Source organism: Cryptotermes secundus, unplaced genomic scaffold (assembly GCF_002891405.2).
Source record: "Cryptotermes secundus unplaced genomic scaffold, Csec_1.0 scaffold26, whole genome shotgun sequence".
Taxonomy (NCBI): domain Eukaryota; kingdom Metazoa; phylum Arthropoda; class Insecta; order Blattodea; family Kalotermitidae; genus Cryptotermes; species Cryptotermes secundus.
In genome coordinates this window covers 85,686-109,979 of record NW_019743656.1, presented here as the reverse complement: position 1 = coordinate 109,979, position 24,294 = coordinate 85,686, and the positions used below count along the sequence as shown (strand labels likewise).

Below are 24,294 nucleotides of genomic sequence, written 5' to 3'. Positions count from 1 at the left end.
ATGTATAAGTGCTACGAGCCCCCTCATTGTCTATCCTTCCTTCCTGATTTTCAATTCAATTCGTGTTTATTTACGTGCAAACTTAACAGACAGAGACCAATTACAAAGTTAGCACGAATAGAGAGAAATACACAAAAATAATTTAAAAAACGGAATACAAAATACGATAGTCTACATTAATTACAAAGTGAGCATGAATAAATATACAGAAACAAACGCACACAGACAAAGCCACAATATGAGAGCGAAGAACAATTCGAGTTTCAAATAGAGCAGTATACAATAATAAAAATAATAGCAATAATAATACTATTAATAGCGAAATTAATGATGATAATAATAATAGTCTAATTAATTCAATATAAAATATGTTTCAACAACAGAGTTTTTGGTCCAAAGACATTCAACGTCCATACAAACAACATTAGCAGCAGAAGCGCATCTAACAGAGGGGCAATTTTTACTAACAGAACAGACACTGAACAGAGTAAAGTCTCGGATATATCGAACAGAGACCCGAAGGCCCTCAATTTCCAAAGCAGAAGGGCAAAGTATAGAACCACGATAAACTTCAAAGAGGAAGAGTGCATCAAGGTGTGCAATTTGAATTGTTCTAAAGCAAAATCACAAGGCCGGGCGCACATCAAGGAAACTGACAACCGCAACGCAACCACGATTTCCGAGACATATCGCCGATTTTAAGCAGGCAACTGGTTTCCAAATTAGAAGGTGCACACTGAGGAAACTTACGTTCGATTAGTTGCTCACATCTCAAGTGGGTGTGTTTGCCCGCCAATTTCGTGCACTTCTCTTCTGCAAAGTAAGATAATAATATTGTTCCTGTAATTATATGGTGGTGGTTCACATGGCGTAAGATGAGAATACAGGAGAAAAGAAAACATTGGGTGCACCCGTTCTTTCTCTATAATTTAAACTCAGGTGTCTACATTGTTTTGAAATAATTTAATCGGGATACAGAACTGTGCAAATCATTTTACAGAATGAGCATTGAAAGTTTTTCCCTTTTAGTGGATATTGTAGGATCTCAAATTCGAAGAGAGAAGATACAAATTTTTGTATAGCTGTGTCAGCAGAACCATAGACAAAATTATAGTTTTGTATATTCTAATGTTTATGTTTTTAGACAGCAGACGAGAAGACAAAAGGTTGTGGACTGAATGGTAGCAAGCATTATGCGAGTTCAATCCCTTAATTTCCTCCTGAATCATGTTTTCGTTTATCGTCGTTCCCAAATATTTGAACTGTGCCACATTTTCAAAACATCTGTTATCTTTGTAAGTTTTGAGGTTTTCACGGCGATGACAATGAAGAAAGTTGTCTTCTGGGTTTAGGCACCGTGTATTCTTCGTTTTGGCCGACGTTTCGGAGGAACGTCGGCCAAAACGAAGAATACACGGTGCCTAAACCCAGAAGACAACTTTCTTCATCTGTTATCTTTCTTTATGTCAGGATTTTGCCCTGCATTTTGGTGATGAGACAGCAACATATACTTAGTTTTCTCTGTGTTTACTTCTAGACCAACCTCCTTACTTGCGTCAAATAAATTTTTTATGTTTCTCTTTATGGTATCTATATTATCACCCAGTAGATTCACATCACCGGCATAGACCAGCAGCTGATGTGTACCATTCAATTTCAGTCCCACCTGGTTTCCCTGGACCTTCCTAATGGCATATTCTAAAGCAAACTTATAAAGGAGTGGCGATAAAGCATCTCCTTGTTTTAGATCATTCAGAATAGGGAAATTATCAGAAAAATGTTTACCTATACAGACTTTAAAATACGTTGAGTTTAAACACATTTTAATCAGCCTGATTAGTTTCATGGATATTCCAAACTCTATGAGAATACTGTATAATACTTCCCTCCTAACTGAATCATAGGCTTTCTTGAAGTCCATGAATAGCTGATGTACTCTTATTCTATTCCCATTTTCTCCAGTTATCTGACAAATGCAAAAGAGCTGATCAGTAGTTGATCTGTTATGTCAAAACCCATACTGATGATCCCCAATAACTTCATCTATGTATGGACTTAACATTTAGACAAGAATATTGGATAAAATTTTGTATGAAGTTGATAGCAGTGATATCCCCCGATAATTTCTACAGTCTGTTCTATCACCCTTCTTGAGAACTGGGACACTAATAGACACATTTTTCCTTATGCCAGACAGAATTAATTAGCTTGTGGATCTTAGAATGTAATATTTAGCCTCCTGCTTGAATAAGTTCTGCCGGAATTTGATCACTACCTGGCAATTTATACCTTTTCAATTTTGCCATAGCAATTTCAACCACAAAAGGGCTAGGACCAGGTACTAACAGCTCAGCTGTATGGATTTCTATCTGCCTAAAATCACTGACTCTATGTACATTCAATAACTGAGAGAAGTAGTTCTTCCACCTATTCAAAAAGTTGTGGGAATTTGCAAACAAATCACCATTCTCATCCTTCACTAAGTTACTTCTAAGTTGTTAACCCCTCTCAGTCATTTATTCCTCTATACAGGTCTCTTAATGTTCTAGTTCGTACTGTTCATTGCAAGCTCAATTTTGTCTTTCAGATATTCCCTCTTTGTATTTCTGAAATGCCTGCTGGTTTCACGTCTTATATTTTTCAGAGTATCCCCATTTATTTTGCTTGGATCCTGTAACCACTGCAGTTTGACTTGTTTTCTTTGGTCTAATAATTCTGAGCATCCTTCATCAAAATATGGCTTATGCTTCTTCAGCTCATAATAACCTAGACTCTCCTTGGCAGAAACTCCCATTCCCAATTGTTGGTTTGAAATGTCTTCCCTACCTACTTTGGCATCGAAATCTCCTAACAAAATTTTCACATTGTACTTCAGGAATTTATCAAATACATGTTCTTGTTCTACATAGAACCTGTCCTTCAAATCAATTTCATGCTGCTGGTTTTCAGGGGCTTGTGAAGCGATGGGATAAGTGCCTCAACATACAGGGAGATTATGTTGAGAAACAAAAGCATTTTCAAACCAGTATTCTTATTTAAGTTATATATCCATTTGTAACTTACTTACTAACTTACCCTCATGTATATATTTATATATACACACAACAAGCCATCATAAAATAAACGTTGTCAGTTATGTATACAATATCTGTAATTAAAATAAATCTACAAGAACATAAAACCAATTATTGAATTGTTATAAAACAATATACTCCTACCAATTACAAATCTCAATCTATGGTTTAAAACAATCTATTTGTACTTGTTGCTACTAAAACTCTCATATTCCTTACTTCAGTCAACAACTTCGCAACAAGTACATCATTTTCATAAGTTTCACACTCCTTCTCAGTCACAATTATCTAATCATATCCCTAATTATTTGCTCTGCAGAAAATTTCACAGACGATGTAAACAACGTTTCTTTTATGGAACAGCAGCAATAAAATGCAAAAATCGAAAGCCTTATTTCTAACAATAATATACCTCTACGCTGAGGAGCTCTTGCTCAATTAACTCCACACAAAACCTTTGGCAGGTTCGTCAATTTTTCGTGCCACAAAAGAAAACAAACAAACGAAACATTCCTGCTCGTTACAGAACAGCTGATTTCTAAGAATCCACGCGGCAACTCAGTCGAACTCAATCGTGTGGAGACTGGCATACTGCCTGGAAATTGAGTTTCTCAGTCTCCCCGCAAGTTGCGTTTCCGTTTCCTCAATTTGCGCTGCCCCATTTGCCAGTTTCCTTGGTGTGCGCCCGGCCTAACAGTGATCAACATGAGGAAAAAAACGTTTAAAACAGAGAGCCATAAACTTCTGCTGAATGAGTTCTAGTTTGTTTGAATCAGTTGACGTGACGGAATACCAAACTACAGAAGCGTATTCAACCTTGGATCTAGCTTCCCGCAAGAGATCTCGCTTGCTTGTTGCTTGGCTTGCCATTTGACCCTGAAGGTGGGGGCAGTACATTCTTGCGAAACATCGGTAAACTTTATACCATACTACACAGCATCACATTTGCAGAAGAATGTGTGCTCCTCAGAATCCCTTCTGTGATAGCTTCGAATCTGACATGATTTAAAACAAGATGACCATAATTCGGACAATCTGCATGCATACCAAAATCCTCAAATTGTCGCCGAGCATAGCACATGCTTTCAAGCTGCTCAAATCAGTATGAAATCAGAGGTTAATATAATCGAAAACGGAGGTTAATATTGTGTACATTCGTTTTGCACTTATTCACTTTCGTTGAAGCTTCATATTTGGGAATGTTGTACTGGATGGGGGCATCGTTGCCATCGCCGCAGTGGATGGTGTGCGAGTGTGGTAGCATTCACTTGGTATGTTTTTTTTTTTGTCTGTCTGTTGAAGTGTACTGAGAACGGTATCGAGCGGTATCGAGATATCTAACATTGCGAGTATTGCTACGACCTGCGACAGTGCTAGTGGTGCTAGCACAAGTGCGATTGTTGCAACTTTTCTTCTTTGTGATCCGCCCATCTCGGACAATTTCGAAGCCTAGATAAATACGAGCTGATTATGATACGCTGCAGCCTAAAATAATAATAAATGCGTTGTGGGAAAAAATATATTATAGAATCTCAAGTTTCGTGATATTAACACCGTTATAGGGGTATTAAAAAAAAGGAAACTGAGCGAACACAGCGTAACATAACCTATAAGATAACATGACCTACATAACGTGTATTAGCTCTTAGTCCGTCAGCACCTTACAAGCGGTCAGAAGTGATTAAATATTCAGTTCACAGGACAGCAGACGTCCTTTACGGAAGAGAAAAGCAATCAGAATTGCTCGCAGAAAACGCCATGCTGTGCTATGTGTTGTGGCGAGACATTGGGTGAGCAGTTTTCTTCTTGGAGCACTCTTAGCTTCAGCTTTACTGTATTATGCACTTCTAGATCGTCAAGGTGGGTATGCAGTTATTATATGTGTTATGATGATGGATGACATCTCATTTTTTAATATTTCGAAGCCGAATTTATTGAAACTTGTGCTTTAATAATATAAACGATGAAGAACCAATATTTGTTGTCCACATACGTTTTAGTGTTTAAAGTTGAAATGTAGTGCCTTTTTTGTGCTCAGTGAAACATCTCTGTGTTAGCATAAGTGTTAGGTCACAGTTTTGATTGAATATTCTGAATGGTGGGTAGGTGGAGGCTTTGTGAATCTCCCCTGTGAAAGGAGTGGTTCTAGCTCTTATCTACGAATCCTGCCACCAACAAGACTTCTTTTTATTGGAACTAAAAATTTACTCTTGCAAATAAAACCCTTCTTCACATCATCTCGTGTAAGTTTGACATTATTGTTCCTGGAATGTAAAAAACACCTATAGTACTCTGTATTTTATATATACGGTCCCTCTATGGATTTTGGGGCTGCTTTGTCACTGTGATGTATTGCTGTTCACAGTCGATGGGAACAACATGCTGGGTTTCACTGGCCGGGAGGCACGGCTGGCGGGGAGGGTACGTGAGATGGAAGAACAAAACCAGCTTTTACGTCGTCAGCTCAGCATATCTCAGAGCCACCTCGTTGCAGCTATGCGAAGTAGCAATCATACACCAACACAAAACTTTGTACAGCCTACCCATGACCATCCAGGCCCATGCCCTAATCAAGTATGTTGACAGATATCTACTAAGTATGTGAGCCAGACATACCCAGACTTGCCCATCTGTGGCCGTTTCTCTGTTTTCTTTGTTACCTGAGGATCACATGTTTCAGTTGAGAAGAGTCCACATAAAATACATTGGTGAGCTCTGTAAGAATTATTCACCTCCCCCATAAGGAAAAACTTCTTGTAGCAAAAAAAGAAAGGCTACATATAACCTAGATGCCTGGGGACTCAAAAAAGAGAGAGACTTCTTTTCACAGTATGCCTTCCATCATCTGTGTGTGTGCTTTTATGTGAAGTTAACATTTGTCAGTTTCAGACGGAACTTGGATAACTGAATAACGTGGAAATTTAGAAAGTGTGTGATGGTTTTTTCATTCTTCTTGTTTAGTTCAGTGTTGTAAAAATCTGTCACCATCAATTCTCTTCTGTAAAGGAAGACACATATACTCACATCTTGCAAGCATTACATATTTTATCTTATTATTTCTGTAAATACAATGTAGTGTAATTTAATGCAGTGTAAAGGTCTCTTTTGTTTTATGCACAGGTATGAAGCATGTTCACATATTTTGCAGCTAAACAACCAAGATGCCAGGGGATTGCAGCTAGTAGTAGTACAGTCAACACACAGTAAACAAGAATGATGTTCTCAAAATGATTGTCTTTATTTAGATAATATGTATATTATCATCATCAAATAGCAGCTAGTGTTTTTTCTTTAACTTGCTTTCTGCTTCTGTGCAGCCATGCCATAGAAACCACCAACGTGATCCAACACAGTGAACAAGGCAGCAAACGATAACACAAATTGAATGAATGAATGGGTAGTAATATTCATGGTTTAATGGATCATAATTGAGTAATGTCATTGACAGTTCTTGCACTTAGGTTCTTTGCTTAATTAACAGCATTTGTTACAGAAAGGTGGCTTGATTTATTGTGTGTGTGTGTGTAAATGTAGATCACTTTGGAATAGATACCAGAAATAGGTACAAATTTATTAAATGAGAAATTTTCTTAAAAGAAGTTTATGACAGAATAAACTCTAAGATGGGGAAACTTTTATGTGTAAGAACTTGCTACACAAATTTTAAGTTCTTTTAACATCTGGTTCATATTTCTTGATTTCGGAAACCAGCTTGTAGGGGAAACTTTATATTTAGAAACTCCTTGTCACAGAAACACTGTATTTATTGTGGAGGAAATCAGTGATGGTGTTTATAGAGGCCTAGCATTCTAGCTAGCATGTAGTTTATTGTAGAAGAAGATTGTACTTTAATGTTTTTTCAGGAAGCAGATGTGCCGAAGTGTGAAGTGGTGCACGTGGCGATCGTATGTGCTGGATACAACTCCAGTCGCTCAGTTGTTACGCTTATCAAATCAATACTATTTTATAGCAAGAATCCACTTCATTTTCACCTCATTGCTGACTCAGTTGCACAGGTCATCCTCCAGACTTTATTTTACACTTGGAGTGTACCACAAGGTGAATAAACTTAAATATGGGAAGTATTAGGTAGTGTTGGAATCTTCGCTGAAATTTAGAGCATATTTTCATGGGCATGAATGCTTTGGATGTACCCAGCCACTGAACAGAAGGGCCACTCTCTGCTGTGAGGTAGCCAAAATGTAGTACAGGCATACTTTGTAAGGTGTGTGGTGTGTAGTACAACATATCCGTTTGTGTATGTTGTTCTGTCAGCTGTAATTTGCTTGACGCTCTGTCTGATTGTGGACTAACTACATACACATCCAGTGTATGATCTGTGTAATTCCATCCTTAGGTGACAGCCTATCCCGTGTCAATGTAGCCACATATATGCCATCTGAATGAAAATATCCTGCAGAACACCTGTGTTTGAACACCACAAAATATTTCAGACATCAATCAAGGCACATAATGAGCTTCCCAAACAGAGTACTACAGTCAAATTTAGTTAATGTTAAACTGAAATGTATGACTAAACATTGCAAAATGATGAGTGTAGCTTCAAAATTGTATGCTTGCTGGGTCTGGAGTAAAACCCTGCAATGAATAAAAAAACATTGTGATCATTCATATGTAAAGTAAAATAATTCATGCCATGAAGATATATTGGGGAGGGGATTTGGCTACATGCATTCTAAACCTCAGTGATAGGTGCAGGTGTGTGGTCCCCTGTGCCTTGGATGCTTTTGCTCTGGGGAAGGAGTCCCCAGTACCTGTTGGATGCAAGGGTTAGTGGGCCCCTGAGCCATTCTGAATATGGGAGAGAAGAGTAAATCCTAGTTCTAGCATGTATTGAAATCCCAGTACTCTCTGATTGCTCCTGTTTTTTAAGTCACTGATGGATTTGTGTTCCTGAAGGCACAGTATGTGAAATTGTTATAGCAAAATTGTATCCTGTTTATCTAAACTTATTCCTCATTAAACAAAAGTTCAGACAGAAAATAATCTTATTATTGAATGTAATAACATGAACAATGAAACGGTTATTTGATACAGCACAGGCTGGTTTGCGTACGCTTTGACATTGCAGTATTTACATTTTTTAAAAATATCTGCTTAGCATTCTTGCTCAAGAATAACAGACTGCCTTTTATTAAAGAACAGAAATCATTTGAATGTGGTTGTATTTTATGTATTCTTTGCGCAGCGGAAGTGAGTTTTTATCTGGCGGACAATGTGGTGCCAGATGTGTCGTGGATTCCCAACAAACACTATTCTGGTGTGTATGGCCTGCTGAAACTCACACTGCCCAAAGTGTTGCCTGACACACTACAGAAAGCCATTGTACTGGACACAGACGTTACCTTTGCCACAGATATTGCGGCACTATGGAAGATCTTCTCCAAGTTGAGTCCCAAACAGGTGTAGTCCTTTTCTGTTTCTATAGTTGTTAGACTTGAATTGTGTATCAGAATGGATTCCTTCCAACTGTGGCATTCATGTCACATCACAGATGTTTTCATGGTATTGCATTTGGTGTTGCAGATTGACAAGATTGACAGGATGTTTATGAGAATTTTTCATGTGAGAAAATTCTGGAATGTGATTTTATCTTCCAACTTTCTTAGGCAATTGGTCTTGTTGAGAACCAGAGTGACTGGTACCTGGGGAAACTGTGGAAGAAACATCGACCATGGCCTGCTCTAGGTCGAGGGTTAGTATTTTTATCATTTATAATATAGCTGACTGGTTCGTTAGTGAGCCTGTGGTATTTACAATTGAGCAGAATGACAGATAATGTGACATAACTTTTTTAATGTATAGATTGACATTTGAATCAGAATGTCAAATGAATGTTTCTTTCAGGTACAATACAGGGGTAATTCTCCTACAACTCCAGAGGCTTCGTGAATTGGGATGGGGTCACTTGTGGCGTCTTATAGCTGAAAAGGACCTCATTACTATGCTTGCAACTAGCTTGGCTGATCAGGACATTTTCAATGCCATTATCAAGCAACACCCATACCTGGTGTACAACCTGCCCTGTCAGTGGAATGTGCAGTTGAGTGACAACACTCGCAGTGAGCTCTGTTACACTGAGGTCACTGACCTCAAGGTGTGTCTGTGTTCGATCATAGGTTTGATGTTGGCACATATTTTTTTGTGCACAGATCATGGTCAAAGTGTGGATTTCCAGATTGTAGAAGTAATCGGGCCAGTGCAGGCTTTCTACTCCACATTAACTTGTTCTTTCTGCAGGCAGTCAGTCCTCTCATAAATGGGAGTGGTGGTATGTACAGTTACCATTCCATCCATATCATTTTTTTTACAAATGTGTGTTTTGAGGTGTACTACGCTGAATCACTGATATGTAGTCCCAAAAGCAACATCAAGTGGTGTGATAGTGTTTTTGGGGTGCAGCAATTTGATATGGGCTACGTAGCAGTAAAATGGGGAAGGGCATTTAAATGTCATTATATAAAACCAATTTGATGTGCACAAGAAATGGGTTAACCTTGTAATGTTTGCACGGGCACATTGTTTTTGGTTCAGGATGACACATCATAATTAAAAGTAGCAAATCTCTTGAAGTTAAACCTTGCAGTCAGTTAAAGAAAATTACAGCTGTGCATAAAGTCAAAGTGCATCCAGATATACAAGTATCTCATGTTACCGTTTCTTTTCACACATTTCTTGTTTGCCATTCATATTCATGGAGGCAACAGGTTTCTCCGAAATGTTGATATTCACCTTTGTGGATGATATATCCTTTGTAATTTCACAATGTAAGAGACAAGTTTGAACAGTCACCACAGTGAGGACTTTAAAATTTAATTATTGGAGTGACGAGCCATCAAGTGTAACAAATTTAATATATTTTTGATTTGTTTCATCCTGGTCCATCACACTAACAGTATTATGAAAGGTTAATTAATTCTGTCCAGTGTTACTGATGGAGTTTCTCTCCTTTTTAATATTTTATCCTTAACATGTTTCAGTCTTTTAGACCATCCTCAGAAGGATATCAGTACAATTAGAAACCACTATTATAATAAAGTAAAAAGAAAGGTAAAGGCATCCCTGTAACAGGCCGTGGAGGCCCATAGGGTTGTGAGATGTTGAGGTTCCCACATTTTCTAGACAGTCGGCTCATAGATGGCCCCAAGGTTGTCAGCCTTGCGCGCTGACCACCCTTTACCCCCTTAAACAATATTCCAAGAATATTCCTGGTACTCATTTCTGTTAGAGGCTGAGTCGACCACAGGGCCATAATGCAGCTAGAAGGATTAGGTCAATTGAAAAAAGTCTAATGACCTCATCAGGACTTGAACCCACTACCTTCCATCTTGTAGCATAGTGCCTCAACCAAATTGGTTTGTGAATATTAATCTATACATACAATGTTATCATAATACAATGAGTACAAAATCTAATGTTTTTAACAACTACAGTGGCTTGTACTGATACGTAAAAATATTTATAAATTACAATTAGTATGTTTAAAAGATTTTGTTAAAATTTTTTAAAGCAAATCGGTTCATGTCCTATTTATTTATTCTCTTTGAAGGAAGCCAAGCGTCTACCGCCTTGTGGTTCTGTTGTTTGGAGAACAGGATTCTGCAGATATATTATGGGTATCATGTAGTATTTCTGTAAACCCTATTTTGTTATAAATCGCATAAAAATAAAATTCTTCCGCTGTCCATAGCAGTTCTCAGTATGCCTATATATGAACATGGTGTTTCAGCCATTTGCATGAAAAGTTTCCAAAATTTCTAGTATGACTGGATATGTGTGTGTGCTTGTAGTTATGTAGCTGTTTTTTAATTACGTGACTATCCAGGCACCAGCAAGCTTCATATTCAGGATGTCAGAAATGTACTGTAGGAAACATGGAGTAATTGTCACATTATTTTTATTGAACAAGCACCACATAGGCCTTAACTGTATAGTGTTCATAGGCATTTCAGATAAAAGTATTGTTTTTTTCAGGTTATACATTGGAATTCTCCTAAGAAACTGAAAGTGAAAAACAAACATGTGGAATTTTTCCGTAACTTATATCTAACATTCTTGGAATATGATGGAAATTTACTGAGAAGAGAATTGTTTGGTTGTAACAATACAAAGATGTCGCTGAAGGATAGAGAGCTGAGTAAGGTCAGTGTGATTAGTCTGATTTGGTCATTTCTCTACTGCCATAAGCCTCGCATATTCAGCTAGGTCCATAGAGCAGAGTTCTTCTTCTTGGGAAAGTAGTAGTAGTTGTTGAACCTGCCAACAAATATTATATCGTGTATAGGTTAGTTTCTCCAGGTGGGACTGAAATGAAACACGACACATCAGCTGTTGGTCTACACCGATGATGTGAATCTACTGGGCGAAAATGTAGATACCATAAAGAAAAGCACACAAGCTTTAATTGACGCAAGTAAAGAGGTTGGTCTAGAAGTAAACACAGAGGAAACTAAGTATAAGTTACTGTCTCGTCACCAAAATGCAGGGCAAAATCATGACATAAAGATAGGAAACATATGTTTTGAAAATGTGGCACAGTTCAGATATTTGGGAACAACGATAACAGTCCGAAACCTGAATCAGGAGGAAATTAAGAGGCGATTAAACTCGGGTAATGCTTGCTACCATTCAGTCCAGAACCTTTTTGTCTTCTCGTCTATTCTCCAAAAACATAAAAATTAGAATATACAAAACTATAATTTTGCCTTTGGTTCTGTATGGGTGTGAAACTTTGTCTCTGACATTAAGGGAGGAACATAGACTGAGAGTGTTTGAGAACAGGGTGTTGAGGAGAATATTTTGACCGAAGATAGATGAAGTGAAAGGAGGTTGGAGAAAACTGCATAATGAGGAGCTTCATAACTTGTACTCTTCTCTAAATATAATTAGAATGATCAAGTCAAGGAGGATGAGGTGGGCGGGTCATGTAGCATGAATGGGGGAGACGAATGCGTATAGGATGTTGGTGGGAAAGCCGGAAGGAAAGAGACCACAGGGAAGACCAATTCGTAGGTGGGTGGACAATATTAGAATGGATCTTAGAGATGTAGGATGGGATGGTATGGATTGGATAGATCTGGCTCAGGATAGGGACTAGTGGAGGGCTCTTGTGAACACGGTGATGAACCTTCGGCTTCCATAAAATGCTGGGAAATTCTTGAGTAGCTGCAGAATTGGCAGATTCTCCAGAAGGGCTCAGCTCCATGAGTAAATAAGTAAATAGGTTAGTTTCTTCATTTATAAGACTGTGCCATTGGACTATATCCTCAGCAAGTTAATTGCAGCCTGCACTTTTTCACAAGGTCAGTTTGACTGCTTTTCTTCTCAGTGATCATGACTTTTAGAGACCTCTGATGGACACTAAGTTCTGAATTTGGTGTCAGTTTCTGTTGCCTGGGTCATTTAAAGAACTGTGTACAGTTCCAGGGCCCTGTGTAATATTTTGTAACATGCTGACTTTTTCACAATGAGGCGTTATTACTTTTGCCCCCACCCCCCAAGCATTCATCTAGGAGGTATCGGTCCTCAGTCCTTGCAAAGGGTGTCAGGTAAGATTGTGGACACCCTGCAACTTCTGTATGTGTTGTGGGCCAAAGGGGTCAGTATATTTACAAGAAGTGGTGTACACAGTCTGCACAGTTTGCATGTTTGGGTAGTGGAGAATCCTGATGCTCAATATTAGAGTCAATTTTACCGACCACACAACATACCTTTACTACTATCACACTACATGTTTCGACCTCAAGAGGTCATCCTCAGGTGTACGAACACAGTTGTATAATTACACGCAATCACATTCGTCTTCTCAGTTATTCGATCCTGTATCTTATTCAGGCCCACGCTCAATAATATATCAAGTTCCTCTCACAAAACACAAGTTAAAGTATTATTCTAAATGTCAAAAGTTAAAGTTTCAAAATTTAGAATTAAAAATTTGTGAGTCAAGTTTCAATTCAGATCACTAGTTATGCTTTCACTTTCACGTGTTATTCAGTCACTTCCTACTTACGCTCATCACTGCGTCAAGTTCACTTTAACTAGTTTAATTATATTATTGGTTAAAAGCTCATGAATTAAATTTCAGTTTTATTATATTGATTGCACTTTTCACTTTTTGGAGGTCTCGCTGTTCTTCCGCATCCTCTGATGTTGTTGGATCTGTTACGGTCCTTGTTGTAGCCATCACAAAATAAGCCTAATAGTTCTGTATAGCTTTTATTATATTTTCATCTCTACTTGATCTCCCCAACAGCCCCTTTAAGTATTTTACTAGAGCTGAATGATTCAGTTTGTTGTCTTACAGCTAAATGAAGAGGATCCGTGTTATGAATTCCGTCGTGCTCATGTGAACAGTTTGCGGACGCATCTGTACTTTCTAGATTATGAGTATGAGCCGTCAGCTGATGGGTATGATGTCACACTGGTTGCTCAGCTGTCTATGGATAGGTTGCAAATGGTTGAGGCCCTTTGCAAACACTGGGAAGGTAAGGCAGCTAGTTTTGTTACTGGCATCATAAAATTTGTGTGTATGAACATTATTACAGTGAGAGAGTTGTATTTTTAAAACTATCAGTGCAAGTGTTGCAGATTTGTGTCTGATTGTGTAAACTGGTATGACCATAAGAACAGATCTGCATGTAGGAAGATGCCCATATCAGTATAGAGACCAGACAGAATTGCAGTTTGTGTACTTGCTATGAACATGTTTTCTTAATTTTTCTTTGTTACTGTCTCTGGCGTGACAAACAAAGCACGTATATGTCTATGTTTCAGGACCGATAAGCCTTACTCTGTACATGTCTGATGCAGAAGCCCAGCAGTTCCTGAGCTATGCCTTGAGTTCTGAAGTTCTGAGCAGTAGAAAGAATATTGGCTATCATATAGTATACAAAGAAGGTGTAGGTATTGGTGCTGTTTGAAAATAATATTAATAAACCTGCCTAGCTTCTCTCTTTGTTTCTGTTTATGTGAAACTAATACAGCAGCACCGTTTAGATCAGATGTGAAGATATGGTGATTTTTATTTTTCAGAGCTTTTACCCTGTGAATTTTCTTCGAAATGTGGGTCTACAGCAAGTGAACACACCGTATGTCTTCCTCACTGACATTGACTTCCTTCCAATGTATGGCCTGTATTCATATCTCAAGAAGTCTATACAAGTTCTCAGTTTGGACTCTGCAAAAAAGGTATCCTTTCGAAAATATGGCATCTTTTTTGGTACTGTTCCAGGCATCTGAAATATTGTTTTCCAGTTTTTTGTGTTGCCTGAACTATAGACTGTTAATCAGTAAGATAATTTATATATATTATGAGCTTGGTAGTTGGCAAATTTAGTGGATTTTCTATTGCTTTAGAACCACAAACATGACCATTATTGCAAACTCCTGCTTTTAGGCCCAGTTCTGAGTCATTTGAAATGATTAAATACTGTGTAAGATCTGAGATTCTCAAAATGGTCACTATGAAGATTGCTGTCTACTGAGATTTGACACATTTTGGAAGAGCCTTCTGTCTCCATTTTCAGGGTAGAAGAGGGGTGGAAGAGTCACCCCTTCTTTTACTATGAAGATGGAGGTAGAAAGTCCCCCAGAATGTTGGTAGCCCTCTGTCACACCATGCTCCATCACATCCTGGAAGTTCATAGGTAAAATTATATTCCCAGGTGCTCTCTATCCAGATACAATATATTGTAACATGTAACATGTTATATGTCATCCATCGTTGAGCAACAAAACAATGAAAATTGTAGAGACCGTGTTCATTGTGTAACAACGCTTGGTAAACGCCCCTCCCCACTAGGCTGTGACGTCATGCAGCAGGGGAGTCCATGCAGTGACTGTTGCTAGGCAATTGGTAAACGCATTTTCTGTATGGTCAGTTCGGAAACTACATAACGAGAGTACTTGTCAGTATTGAGTTGAAGTTATGAGTTACGAGTTATGAGTATTGAGCAGTTGAGAGTGGCGGAAGCAGGTGCAATGGAACCAAGAATGCCAAGCGTGATTTAGAAGACTTCATATGTGTGATGGCGCATGCAACAGTGAATTAGAAGATCTGGTGTATGTAAATCAGTGATAGCACTATGTATTTTGAGTGTAATCGAGAGAGTGTGTGTAACCAAGCTGACAATAAATCCAATCATCCGAACTAGAACCCGTCATTTTGTCACGTGTACCCTCCTACACATGACAATATGTATACGCACAAATATAATTCCAGTTGAGGTTTCAGTAGCAGTTCTGAAAGGGTAAAGAAATTGTTCCCTTTTATTAGGTCACAGTACCCATTCTTATTTTCATGCATGTCCTGTGTCCCAGTGTGTTTCCAAGCGCTGAGCAAGGCTGTTTCCCATCACCACGTGTGCAAAGAATTGATCTGCGTGCTAAGCCATCAGTTAGTATATACACATTTTCATTTTTAATAGTTGTTGCTGGCAGGGCATGTAGCACGAATGGAGCAGAAGAGGTATGCAAATAGGATATTGGTGGGAAAGCCAGAAGGAAATAGACCACTGTGAAGACCAAGATGTAGGTGGACAATATCAAAATGGATCTTAGAGAAATATGATGGGATGGGATTGATCTGGCTTAGGATAGGGACCATTGGAGGGCTTTTGTGAACATGCTAATGAACCTTGGGGTTACATAAAATGCTGGGAAGTTCTTGAGTAGCTGCACAATTGGTAACTTCTCAAGAAGGGCTCAGCTCCATGAGTGAGTGAATAGTTGTTGCTGTTTGATGTGTATTGATAGGAAGTAATTTTGTGTTCAAGGCTAATGCCGTATGACATTGGTATGTGTCAGGTCCAAGTGCAATGCGTCACTGCATTCAGAATTCATTAAGTAGTTGTTATATTGATGTACACTTCCATCATGGAGGACAGTCTTTGTAGTCCACTTTTCACCTAGCAGATGCTTAAGAGGATAACAAAATAAGGATATTACAATGATAAGGTAAACTTATATCTGTTTGTGTTTTAAATTGGAAATACCCAACAAGGTTACTCCTAAGGGTGTGAAATGGGCAAGGTCCAGAATTCATAAATGCAGTAGCAACACCCTATGATTTTGAATTATTTGTGGTGTGGCGTAAAACGTGATACAAGGTTTGAATTAGAAAGGCAGTTGCAGAAGTGAGATTGTTCTGATGCATTGGCGACAAGAGATTGCAAGCAGCATTTGGGAGGGTAACTTGTGATTGGTCAGTAGCACTGCAAGACAAGTGGTTTAGGAGTTCGGCGGACACCTCACTGCAGCAAATACAGACTACTCAGAGACAAACATATATGGTGAAAGTGTTTCTCAGTTTGAAGCATTATGGGTTTTTCTGTCGACCCATTTTCTGCAATTAATACAGATACAAGTATTATCTTCATAGTGTGCATCCTGTTGTGTTTTCGAAACATATGTATAGTAGTTATGTTAAACCGTCACCACATCGAACGAGTGCACAGTGTAGTACACATCAAACATGTACATGCCAAGACTAGAAAATGCATACGTCATATTAATGATCACATAATAACACAATCCATATCAGGAAATACGCATACCCAAAACATCACACATTCATAGCAACCTGTATATCATTGACACCCCTTGACTTAACGACCCGGTTTTACTACATGGATGCTTCTAACAAGGATCCACAAATTAGATAATATGCCTAATACTACACTGTAGCACCTGACCCTTAGAATTAGCTAGGCCTATATACTCTTAACCTCTTAATGACGTAATAAGTTATAATGTTTTAAATATTTTAATATTTTGTAATATAATCAACATACTTGTATACACTTTTAATATATCCTAGATACATGTTATATATTTTTAGTTTATATACTTAATTGTAAATTTCTGTTATCTGGATCTGTATTAGCAATTCAGTGGCTGGACATATCCCATATTAACTGCCTGAAGATGGTCCTATGTGACCGAAACATGTAGAAAAATAAAGGTTTAATTGTAAACATTAAAAGCGAGTATACATTCATTGTGGTGACAGTTTAACATAACTAACTGAGACATGTATATGAAAAACCATTCACAGTCAGATTTCCTGACAGGAGAAAATGGGAAGACGGGTTTCAGGCTGATAGAAAAGGGGGACTGATCTGGTATACAGATGGTTCCAAGATAAATAAGGGCACTGGAGCTGGTGTGTTCTGCTATGGCATGAGGTGGAAACTTAGTTTCAGCCGTGAGCAGTACATGACAGTATTCCAGGCAGAAGTATATGCCATTAAGGCATGTATTATGGACAATCTAGATAGGAACTACAGAAATAGGAACACCTACATTCTATCTGACAGCCAGGCTGCACTTCAAGTGCTTGACAAACACCAGATCAACTCAAAATTGATCTGGGATTGCCACCAAACTCTCATGGAAGTGGCCAAACATAGCGGTACAACTGATATGGTTGCTGGAGCATGAGGGTATTGCTGGAAACGAAATAGCAGACCAATGGACAAAGATTGGAGCTGAACATCCATTCATAGGACCTGAACAAGCCTGTGACGTCTCTATAGGAGTTGCCAGACAGGCAGTCAGGGACTGGACAAATATGAATCACAAGAAATAGTGGGGATCCCTGACTGAACTCAGGCAAGCAAAGGGACTCATACAAGGAACATCTGATAAAATAGTGAAGGAACTGTTGAAGTTAAACAGGAACCAGCTACGATGGGTGGTAGGACTACTTACAGGACACTGTCACCTCAAAGGACACCTCTTCAAATTTGGACTAAGTAACAGTCCAACTTGTGAGAGGTGCCAAGAAGAAAATGAAACAGCCACACATATCGTGTGCAAATGTGAGGCCTTAGCTTATTTAAGACTGTGCCACTTGGGTCAGTAGTTTATGGAACCAAGTGACTATTTCGATGTCCCCACGTACAATATCCTACGCTTCATTCGAAGCGCAGGATTGTTGAGGGGATAATCAGAAGGGGAGGCACAATAGATCACTGTGGTCTCTGTGCAAGGGCCAAGAAGGCCCACCCCTTATACATTCATTCATTCATTCATCCACGATATGTATACAGTTGCTGTCATGTGCACTCAATTTCACCTGTTACTTCACGACATGTTTCAGCAACATAGTGCCATCATCAGGTGCCCTAATTACGCTAATCTATTTCATTGCTTGCCTTTATAAAATTATTTAAAAAGTGCGTATTTGTCAACTATAATAAATTTACACACACTGAAACTTGTTAAGATTATTCATCTTATATGTCATAATTAAAACTTGCGTGTGGTTCTTCCACTATGGGGGTCGTTTTTCTTATATTCTGTGTAAACCATGTCTTGTGATGTGTGTTCCCTTCTTAGCTGCGAGTGTCGTGAAGTAACAGGTGAAATTGAGTGCACTACAAGATGGCAACTGTATACATATCATGGATGAAAATCAGTGCAACAGGACGCTAAAATACAACATTATTCATTCATTCATTACATAACTACTATATATAGATACAAGTAGATACACAAGGCAAAAAATTGTATTTGTGAAAGATGTGCAAAAAGATCTTCTGAGTTTTAAAATACAGTGTGTTACCCATACAAGAACTGAAACTTTTCCTATCTCAGTTTATTGGAATTAACTTTATCCAAAATCATAGATTGTGGTTATTATTCCAAAAATGCCTTTAATGAACCCCAGTATCCCAGATCACCATGTGAAATTCAGAAGATGACCCGTCTCAGTAACAGTGACAAGTATATTGCTAGAGAAAATTAGTTTTTGTAACAGTATTTTTCTTCACTCCCTTGGCCCTTGCTCTCTTCCATTCTTTGTGCTCCTAGGGAAAGTGCTTGAAAGAAAAGGGGACAGATCTTCTTTCCAGGGGCTGCAGTTTATAGCATGCTTATTATGATTGTGTTTTTAATATCACAGGCATTAGTGATTCCAGCATTTGAGACACAGCGGTATCGCATCACATTTCCAAAGAGTAAAGCAGAACTTCTCAGTATGTTGGACATGGGAACACTTTTTACATTTCGGTACCATGTGTGGACTAAGGGTCATGCTCCCACTAATTATGGTAAATGGAGGACAGCTACAACCCCATACAAGGTGAGTCCTGGAACTAAGAGGTTATATTTGAAATATGAACATTCTTAATTGAAAGTCATTCAGAATGGGAATGGTGACAGTGATATATAATGTGTTATACCATGTTTGTTTAGATTCAGTGGGAACCAGATTTTGAGCCATACATTGTTGTGCGGAAAGATATTCCTGAATATGACACTCGATTTGTCGGTTTTGGATGGAATAAGGTGTCCCATATAATGGAACTGGAGGCTCAAGGATTTGAGTTTGTCGTCCTACCAAATGGTTTCATCGTTCACATGCCGCATGCTCCTAGCTTTGACATAGCAAAATTTAGGAGCTCATCACAGTATAGAAAGTAAGTCAGTGTGTGATCATGTCCATTTAATGGGTATAAAAATCATAACACTTAAATGTTTCTGTCATCTGTTCTGTTTGATATCTGTTATTAATATAACCCTAAAATAATATGAATGAATAAGTAACTTATAAAGGGAGGGTGGCTGAGAGTCTACCAGTCCAGCGAGGAAGATGGCCCTCATGTTAACAGTTCCTGTGCGTGACTGAAAGTGCAGCACAGTCAGCAAGCCCATAGGCCAACAAATTGTAAAGAAAACCTGCCCTTATCACAGCAGATGGTTGACATGGTGGTGTCTGTTACACACACACACACACACACAGTCCTTGCACTGCCGTAAATAGTTCACATGTAAGTAAAGGAAGTAAAAAGTAAAGGTATCCCTGTAACAGGCTGTGGAGGCCCATAGGGTTGTGAGATGTTGAGGTTCCCACATTTTCTAGACAGTTGGCTCATAGATGGCGACAAGGTTGTTGGCCCTTCCTCTGCAAGGGATTTTCAAGGGGAATGTTCAGGCATAGCGTCAGTTTCATCCGATTTCTCGTCAGTGAGCCCTTAACATTTATTTTTATTTGGTTCTTCAATTTTTTTCCTGATAACTACTGTCTGTATCAAAATTTACCTTCATTGTATGAACATCTTGTATTTGGAACTTTAACATTCTGAAGTTTATGCAAGAATCTTCTCCGTACTTTTCACATGGGCCTCATGCATGAACACTAGTGTCACTGTGTAACTTGCGTGTCATTTCAACACAGTGTTTCTTTCATACGGTAACATATGCTAGGGATTGTAGATGACAGGCACATAATACACAACTTTTTTTTAGTATGATCTAAAAGTTTGTGACAAAGGTGTGATACAGTTATTGATTTTTTGGACATTATTCATCTCTGGACATAGGGAGAAGCTCTACTGATTGGGCCCAACTGAATATGTTTTTTTTTATTTTAACTGAAGATGGAGACAGAAACCAGGCCCTGAAACATTGTGTATTAAATGGGAAACAGGATGATAGATAATGTCCAAAAACTCAATAATTGAAACTTTTTATAGTTTTATTTTTATGGGATAGGGTGAGACTCAGACCACTTAGTATGTCAGCCACTAATTGGCCTATTGTACCTACCAACCCCGGATTCTAGATGAGTATGGAGCAGTTGGTATAATGAGAGAATTGGCAGGGGAAACTGAAGTGCTTGTAGAAAACCTACCCCAGCACCACTTTGTGTACTACAAATTCCACATGACCTTACCTGGGATTGAACTTTGGCTGTCATGGTGGGAAAGCTGGCAACTAACTGCCTGAGCTATGTATGGCATGGCTGTACACAACCTTTCTTCATGGTATCTGTTCAAAGATTTATTGGCATGATGTCAGAGAAATTGCGATGTGTATATATAGGCTCTTGGCCTGTCAGCTGTGATTAAAAGTCTGAATGTGAGCAGTGTGAGATGACTTGAGTCAACCAGCAGCAGAATTTGTGTCAGGCTGCCAGGTGACCTCTTGGTAACAAACATTTTGCTACCATATTTACTCACATAATAATCCGTAGTTACTTTTAGACTAGAAGTATCAGGAAGTAAATTGTGTATTGTATTTTGCACTAGGATAGTGCAGTCAGTATGGGGACTTGCTATGGGCTGGACAGCAAAGGGGTTGGAGTTTGAACCTCAGTAGGGGCAACATTTTTTCTCCTATGCACATCATCGTCCAGACAGGTTCTGGGGCCCACTCAGCCTCCTATCCAATCAGTACTGCGGGCATATTCCATGGGGGGTAAAGCAGCTGGGGTCTAAAGCTGACCACAGGGATCTGTACATCCAGCCCACCCATACAGCTTTATGCCATAATGTTTAATTGATTAAGTACTGGGACAGCTTTGCCCTTTTTAACTATATTTTTGCCTTCAGCTGTTAATATGAAGTGTGCTGTGGCTATTCCACACTGAAATGATTTCTGTACAGTAAGTAAATCAAAGTTATATGCAATTTAAACTGAATCGTCTTTCTTGATTGCCCCTGCAATATTCTCATATTTTATATACCACAGTTCTCGGGGTAACGGAAGTGTAGAGTTCCCAGGTCAATATTAAAGGATTAAATATTAAAGAATGCCTTCATTACTAGATACAGAGCAATAAAGTTGTCATTTTTAAATTAATTTGGTGTGAAATTTCTGAGCATAGTATTTTGTTCTTTTGTTTATTAAGGTGCCTGAAGATACTGAAAAACGAATTTGTGAAGGACCTCAGCAAACGTTACAGTAAAGTGTTTGATATGGAAGTGTGATACAGTGCAGTACTACAACTAAACTTGTGAAAATGTTCACTAGTTGTGGAAGAAGCACTGGTTGCTTGATGAACAGTATTTGTGACAATAATTGTGGTAGCACTTGTACCTTCATATTTATTAATTTATTTGTCCTCTTTTACTCATGTTTAATTAACATGATATATGTAGATATTTTGATATTTTACTAGTGTAATATGTTTGTCTCAAACATACTTTATTGCAGAAATGTGTCCTATAGTTGAGTTCAATCATTCTTTTTATAACATTTTATTGTATTGCTTTTTGTATAACTTTTAATTTTTTAATGTCTTCAGTCATTCTCCATTATTTAGCAATAAACATCACATTTATTTTCTGAAATTTATATGAAAGATTGTAAGTTTTTATGAATCCATATTTGTGCTTGGGTTTCTTTGTGACTTTCGTCTCTCTGCAGATCCTGTGAGAATTATGCAGCTGAAGTCCAGTAGCTCTAAAAAGCAAAGGTTTGTGACTGTTAACTTCATTTATATGACATGATTATGTTGTAATTGATATGTTGATTCTTGTATCTTTACATAATTCATTACTGCTGTACTGACGACAGTTTTATTTTCTTTTTCTTTTCCTGCAGTTGTGACTTAACTTGAATCAGAGGCAAGCTGGAGATGCAGTGATTGTTTTGGGGGTTGATGATGTCAGTTGCAGCCAAACAGAACTGTTCGTACAGTCAAGTGAAGATGAGAGAAGGTGTGACTGTTGAAATATGTCTACACCAGAGAATGGAAAAAAGGCCAACATAATCATGTCACATGAATGGAATCCAATTTGTAGCCTTCGCACGTATAATGATAGAGTGTATAATGTTTCCTGTTGAGTAACTGGAAATGAATTTCTTGTAATCGCTGGTAACAATAGCACTGCCTGAGCTGATGTGTTTGGCTAAATTCTGTTCCAAAACATTGTCTCCTGCTAATAACTTTCCAAACGAAAACTGAGTGCTGGCAGACATTTCTGCTTCCAGCTCAAGTAAATTATAGACACAAATGGACAGTATATGATGCATTATTTATGTTTAATATAGTTAGCACCAGTTAAGGGAAATTCCATGTTTGAGGTGCATTAATATCATACACTTCATTGAAGTAACTGTGTGGGCAACTCTGTATTGCAGACTTTGCAACTTCAAAAGATGCATGTCTGCTGCCACAGATATCCGGATTTGGCAAACAAAGTCATTATGTGCCTAATTATTGCTTTGTTACTGTCAAACTTGTAGGTGGAACATCTACATAGGATGTCACCAGAAAGAGTTCCTAAGCAACTTTTATATTCTCGGTTGACAGAGATAATTCAGGATTTTCAAAGGGAAAATTGCTTGATATTTGAAGTTGGAACAGGCCAACAAGCTTATACCATGAATATATTTATGATTGTTTTGTTTAGTGTTAATTTAATATTGTGGCAAATAGACCCACTGCTAAGCATCGACTGCTAAATAAGCAACTATACAATAGTCGTTGCTAAGTAATGGTGCTGCAAACAAAGGCTGTTGCTAGGCAATGGCTGAGTAGTGATCACGTGGGCACTCCAACAGACATGAACGCAATGATTGCCTTGCAACAGAAGAGCAGTGTTTTCTACAAGGTCCATGCCAAAATGTTACAAGCAAACTAAGAGTGAGCTGAGTTACTTGTGTGGAGGCGGGGTCGAATACCTCCACCATGACCCTTCGAGTTGTAGGAGGTGACAAAAATGGAAGTCTCAAATTTGAGACAGTAAAATATAGTCACAAGTCCCAAGGGACTTTGACCCAAGAAGGACTGCGCTGGCAAGGAGCAGCAGTGTATACAGAAGACAGACCCGTCCTCTTGTCAGAAAGGGTGCCTGACAATAAAAAGATTGTAACTGTCAAGCAGTAATAAATATCTGGTCATGAGCCCCAGATGGGGCTTGACACCAAGACTTACTGACCATTAGTCGCAATGTAACATTGACTTTGATTTGAGTGAGTTCAGTTGGTTGGTGAGTGAGTGAGTTAAATAACTGCTGCTGTGGGAAGCCAGGGGGAGTTCAGGAACCCACACGAAGGGGAAAGTCCACTGTCAAGAGCTGCTACCAAGCAATGGCTAGTGAAGATTTAACAGACTGAGCAGACCTAGTGTGTCCTATAGTGATTTATGAAGTGTGTAGACCAGTGAGACCTAATTCTTTATTTGTAGTTATGAGTTGTAAGAGTTCAGTAAATCCGATTACCAATCCAAACCCTGTCCATAGTCACTAAATTAAGTTACAGTATTATAATCAGCCACATTTGGATATGGAGTAGACTCTTGTAAGTGTTCCAATTGCCATAACTTCTTTCACATTTATGTGTAACCCCAGTGTAATTTTCTGTCAAACATTACATCACAGTGATTTAAATTTCTTATGCATTCTATCAAAATCCTTTTCAAGATTCAAGAATACCACAATCATGGACATATTGTTAGTGAAATTTAAGG

The 24,294-nt window shown here is 38.4% G+C and overlaps 1 protein-coding gene across 3 annotated transcripts; it reads left to right on the top strand.

The window, feature by feature from the left end:
- The first annotated feature begins 4,417 nt into the window (after positions 1 to 4,417).
- LOC111874195 (LARGE xylosyl- and glucuronyltransferase 1) lies at positions 4,418 to 23,545 on the top strand. Of its 3 annotated transcripts, none has more exons than XR_002844500.2 (14): positions 4,418 to 4,864; positions 5,440 to 5,648; positions 6,938 to 7,133; positions 8,284 to 8,498; positions 8,705 to 8,790; positions 8,943 to 9,192; positions 11,070 to 11,237; positions 13,399 to 13,579; positions 13,869 to 13,993; positions 14,127 to 14,282; positions 19,000 to 19,179; positions 19,293 to 19,516; positions 21,730 to 22,296; positions 22,425 to 23,545. XR_002844500.2 is itself a non-coding variant. In XM_023869485.2 (13 exons), exons 1-13 carry the CDS (start codon positions 4,843 to 4,845, stop codon positions 21,806 to 21,808), a joined length of 2,091 nt encoding a protein of 696 aa, XP_023725253.1. In that variant the 5' UTR covers positions 4,418 to 4,842; the 3' UTR covers positions 21,809 to 23,545. The 3 variants fall into 3 exon arrangements, 1 of the variants encoding a protein (XP_023725253.1); XR_002844501.2 differs by having other exon boundaries at positions 4,418 to 4,934; XM_023869485.2 differs by having other exon boundaries at positions 21,730 to 23,545.
- Positions 23,546 to 24,294: the final 749 nt, after the last annotated feature.

Bases quoted from the DNA above. Each gene is read 5' to 3' on its own strand.
- LOC111874195 (XM_023869485.2), top strand. From the start codon at position 4,843: ATGTGTTGTGGCGAGACATTGG. The intron at 5,649-6,937 runs GTATGTTGACAG...ATGTTTTTTCAG, and splicing joins CAGGCCCATGCCCTAATCAA to GAAGCAGATGTGCCGAAGTG. The intron at 8,791-8,942 runs GTTAGTATTTTT...TGTTTCTTTCAG, and splicing joins TGGCCTGCTCTAGGTCGAGG to GTACAATACAGGGGTAATTC.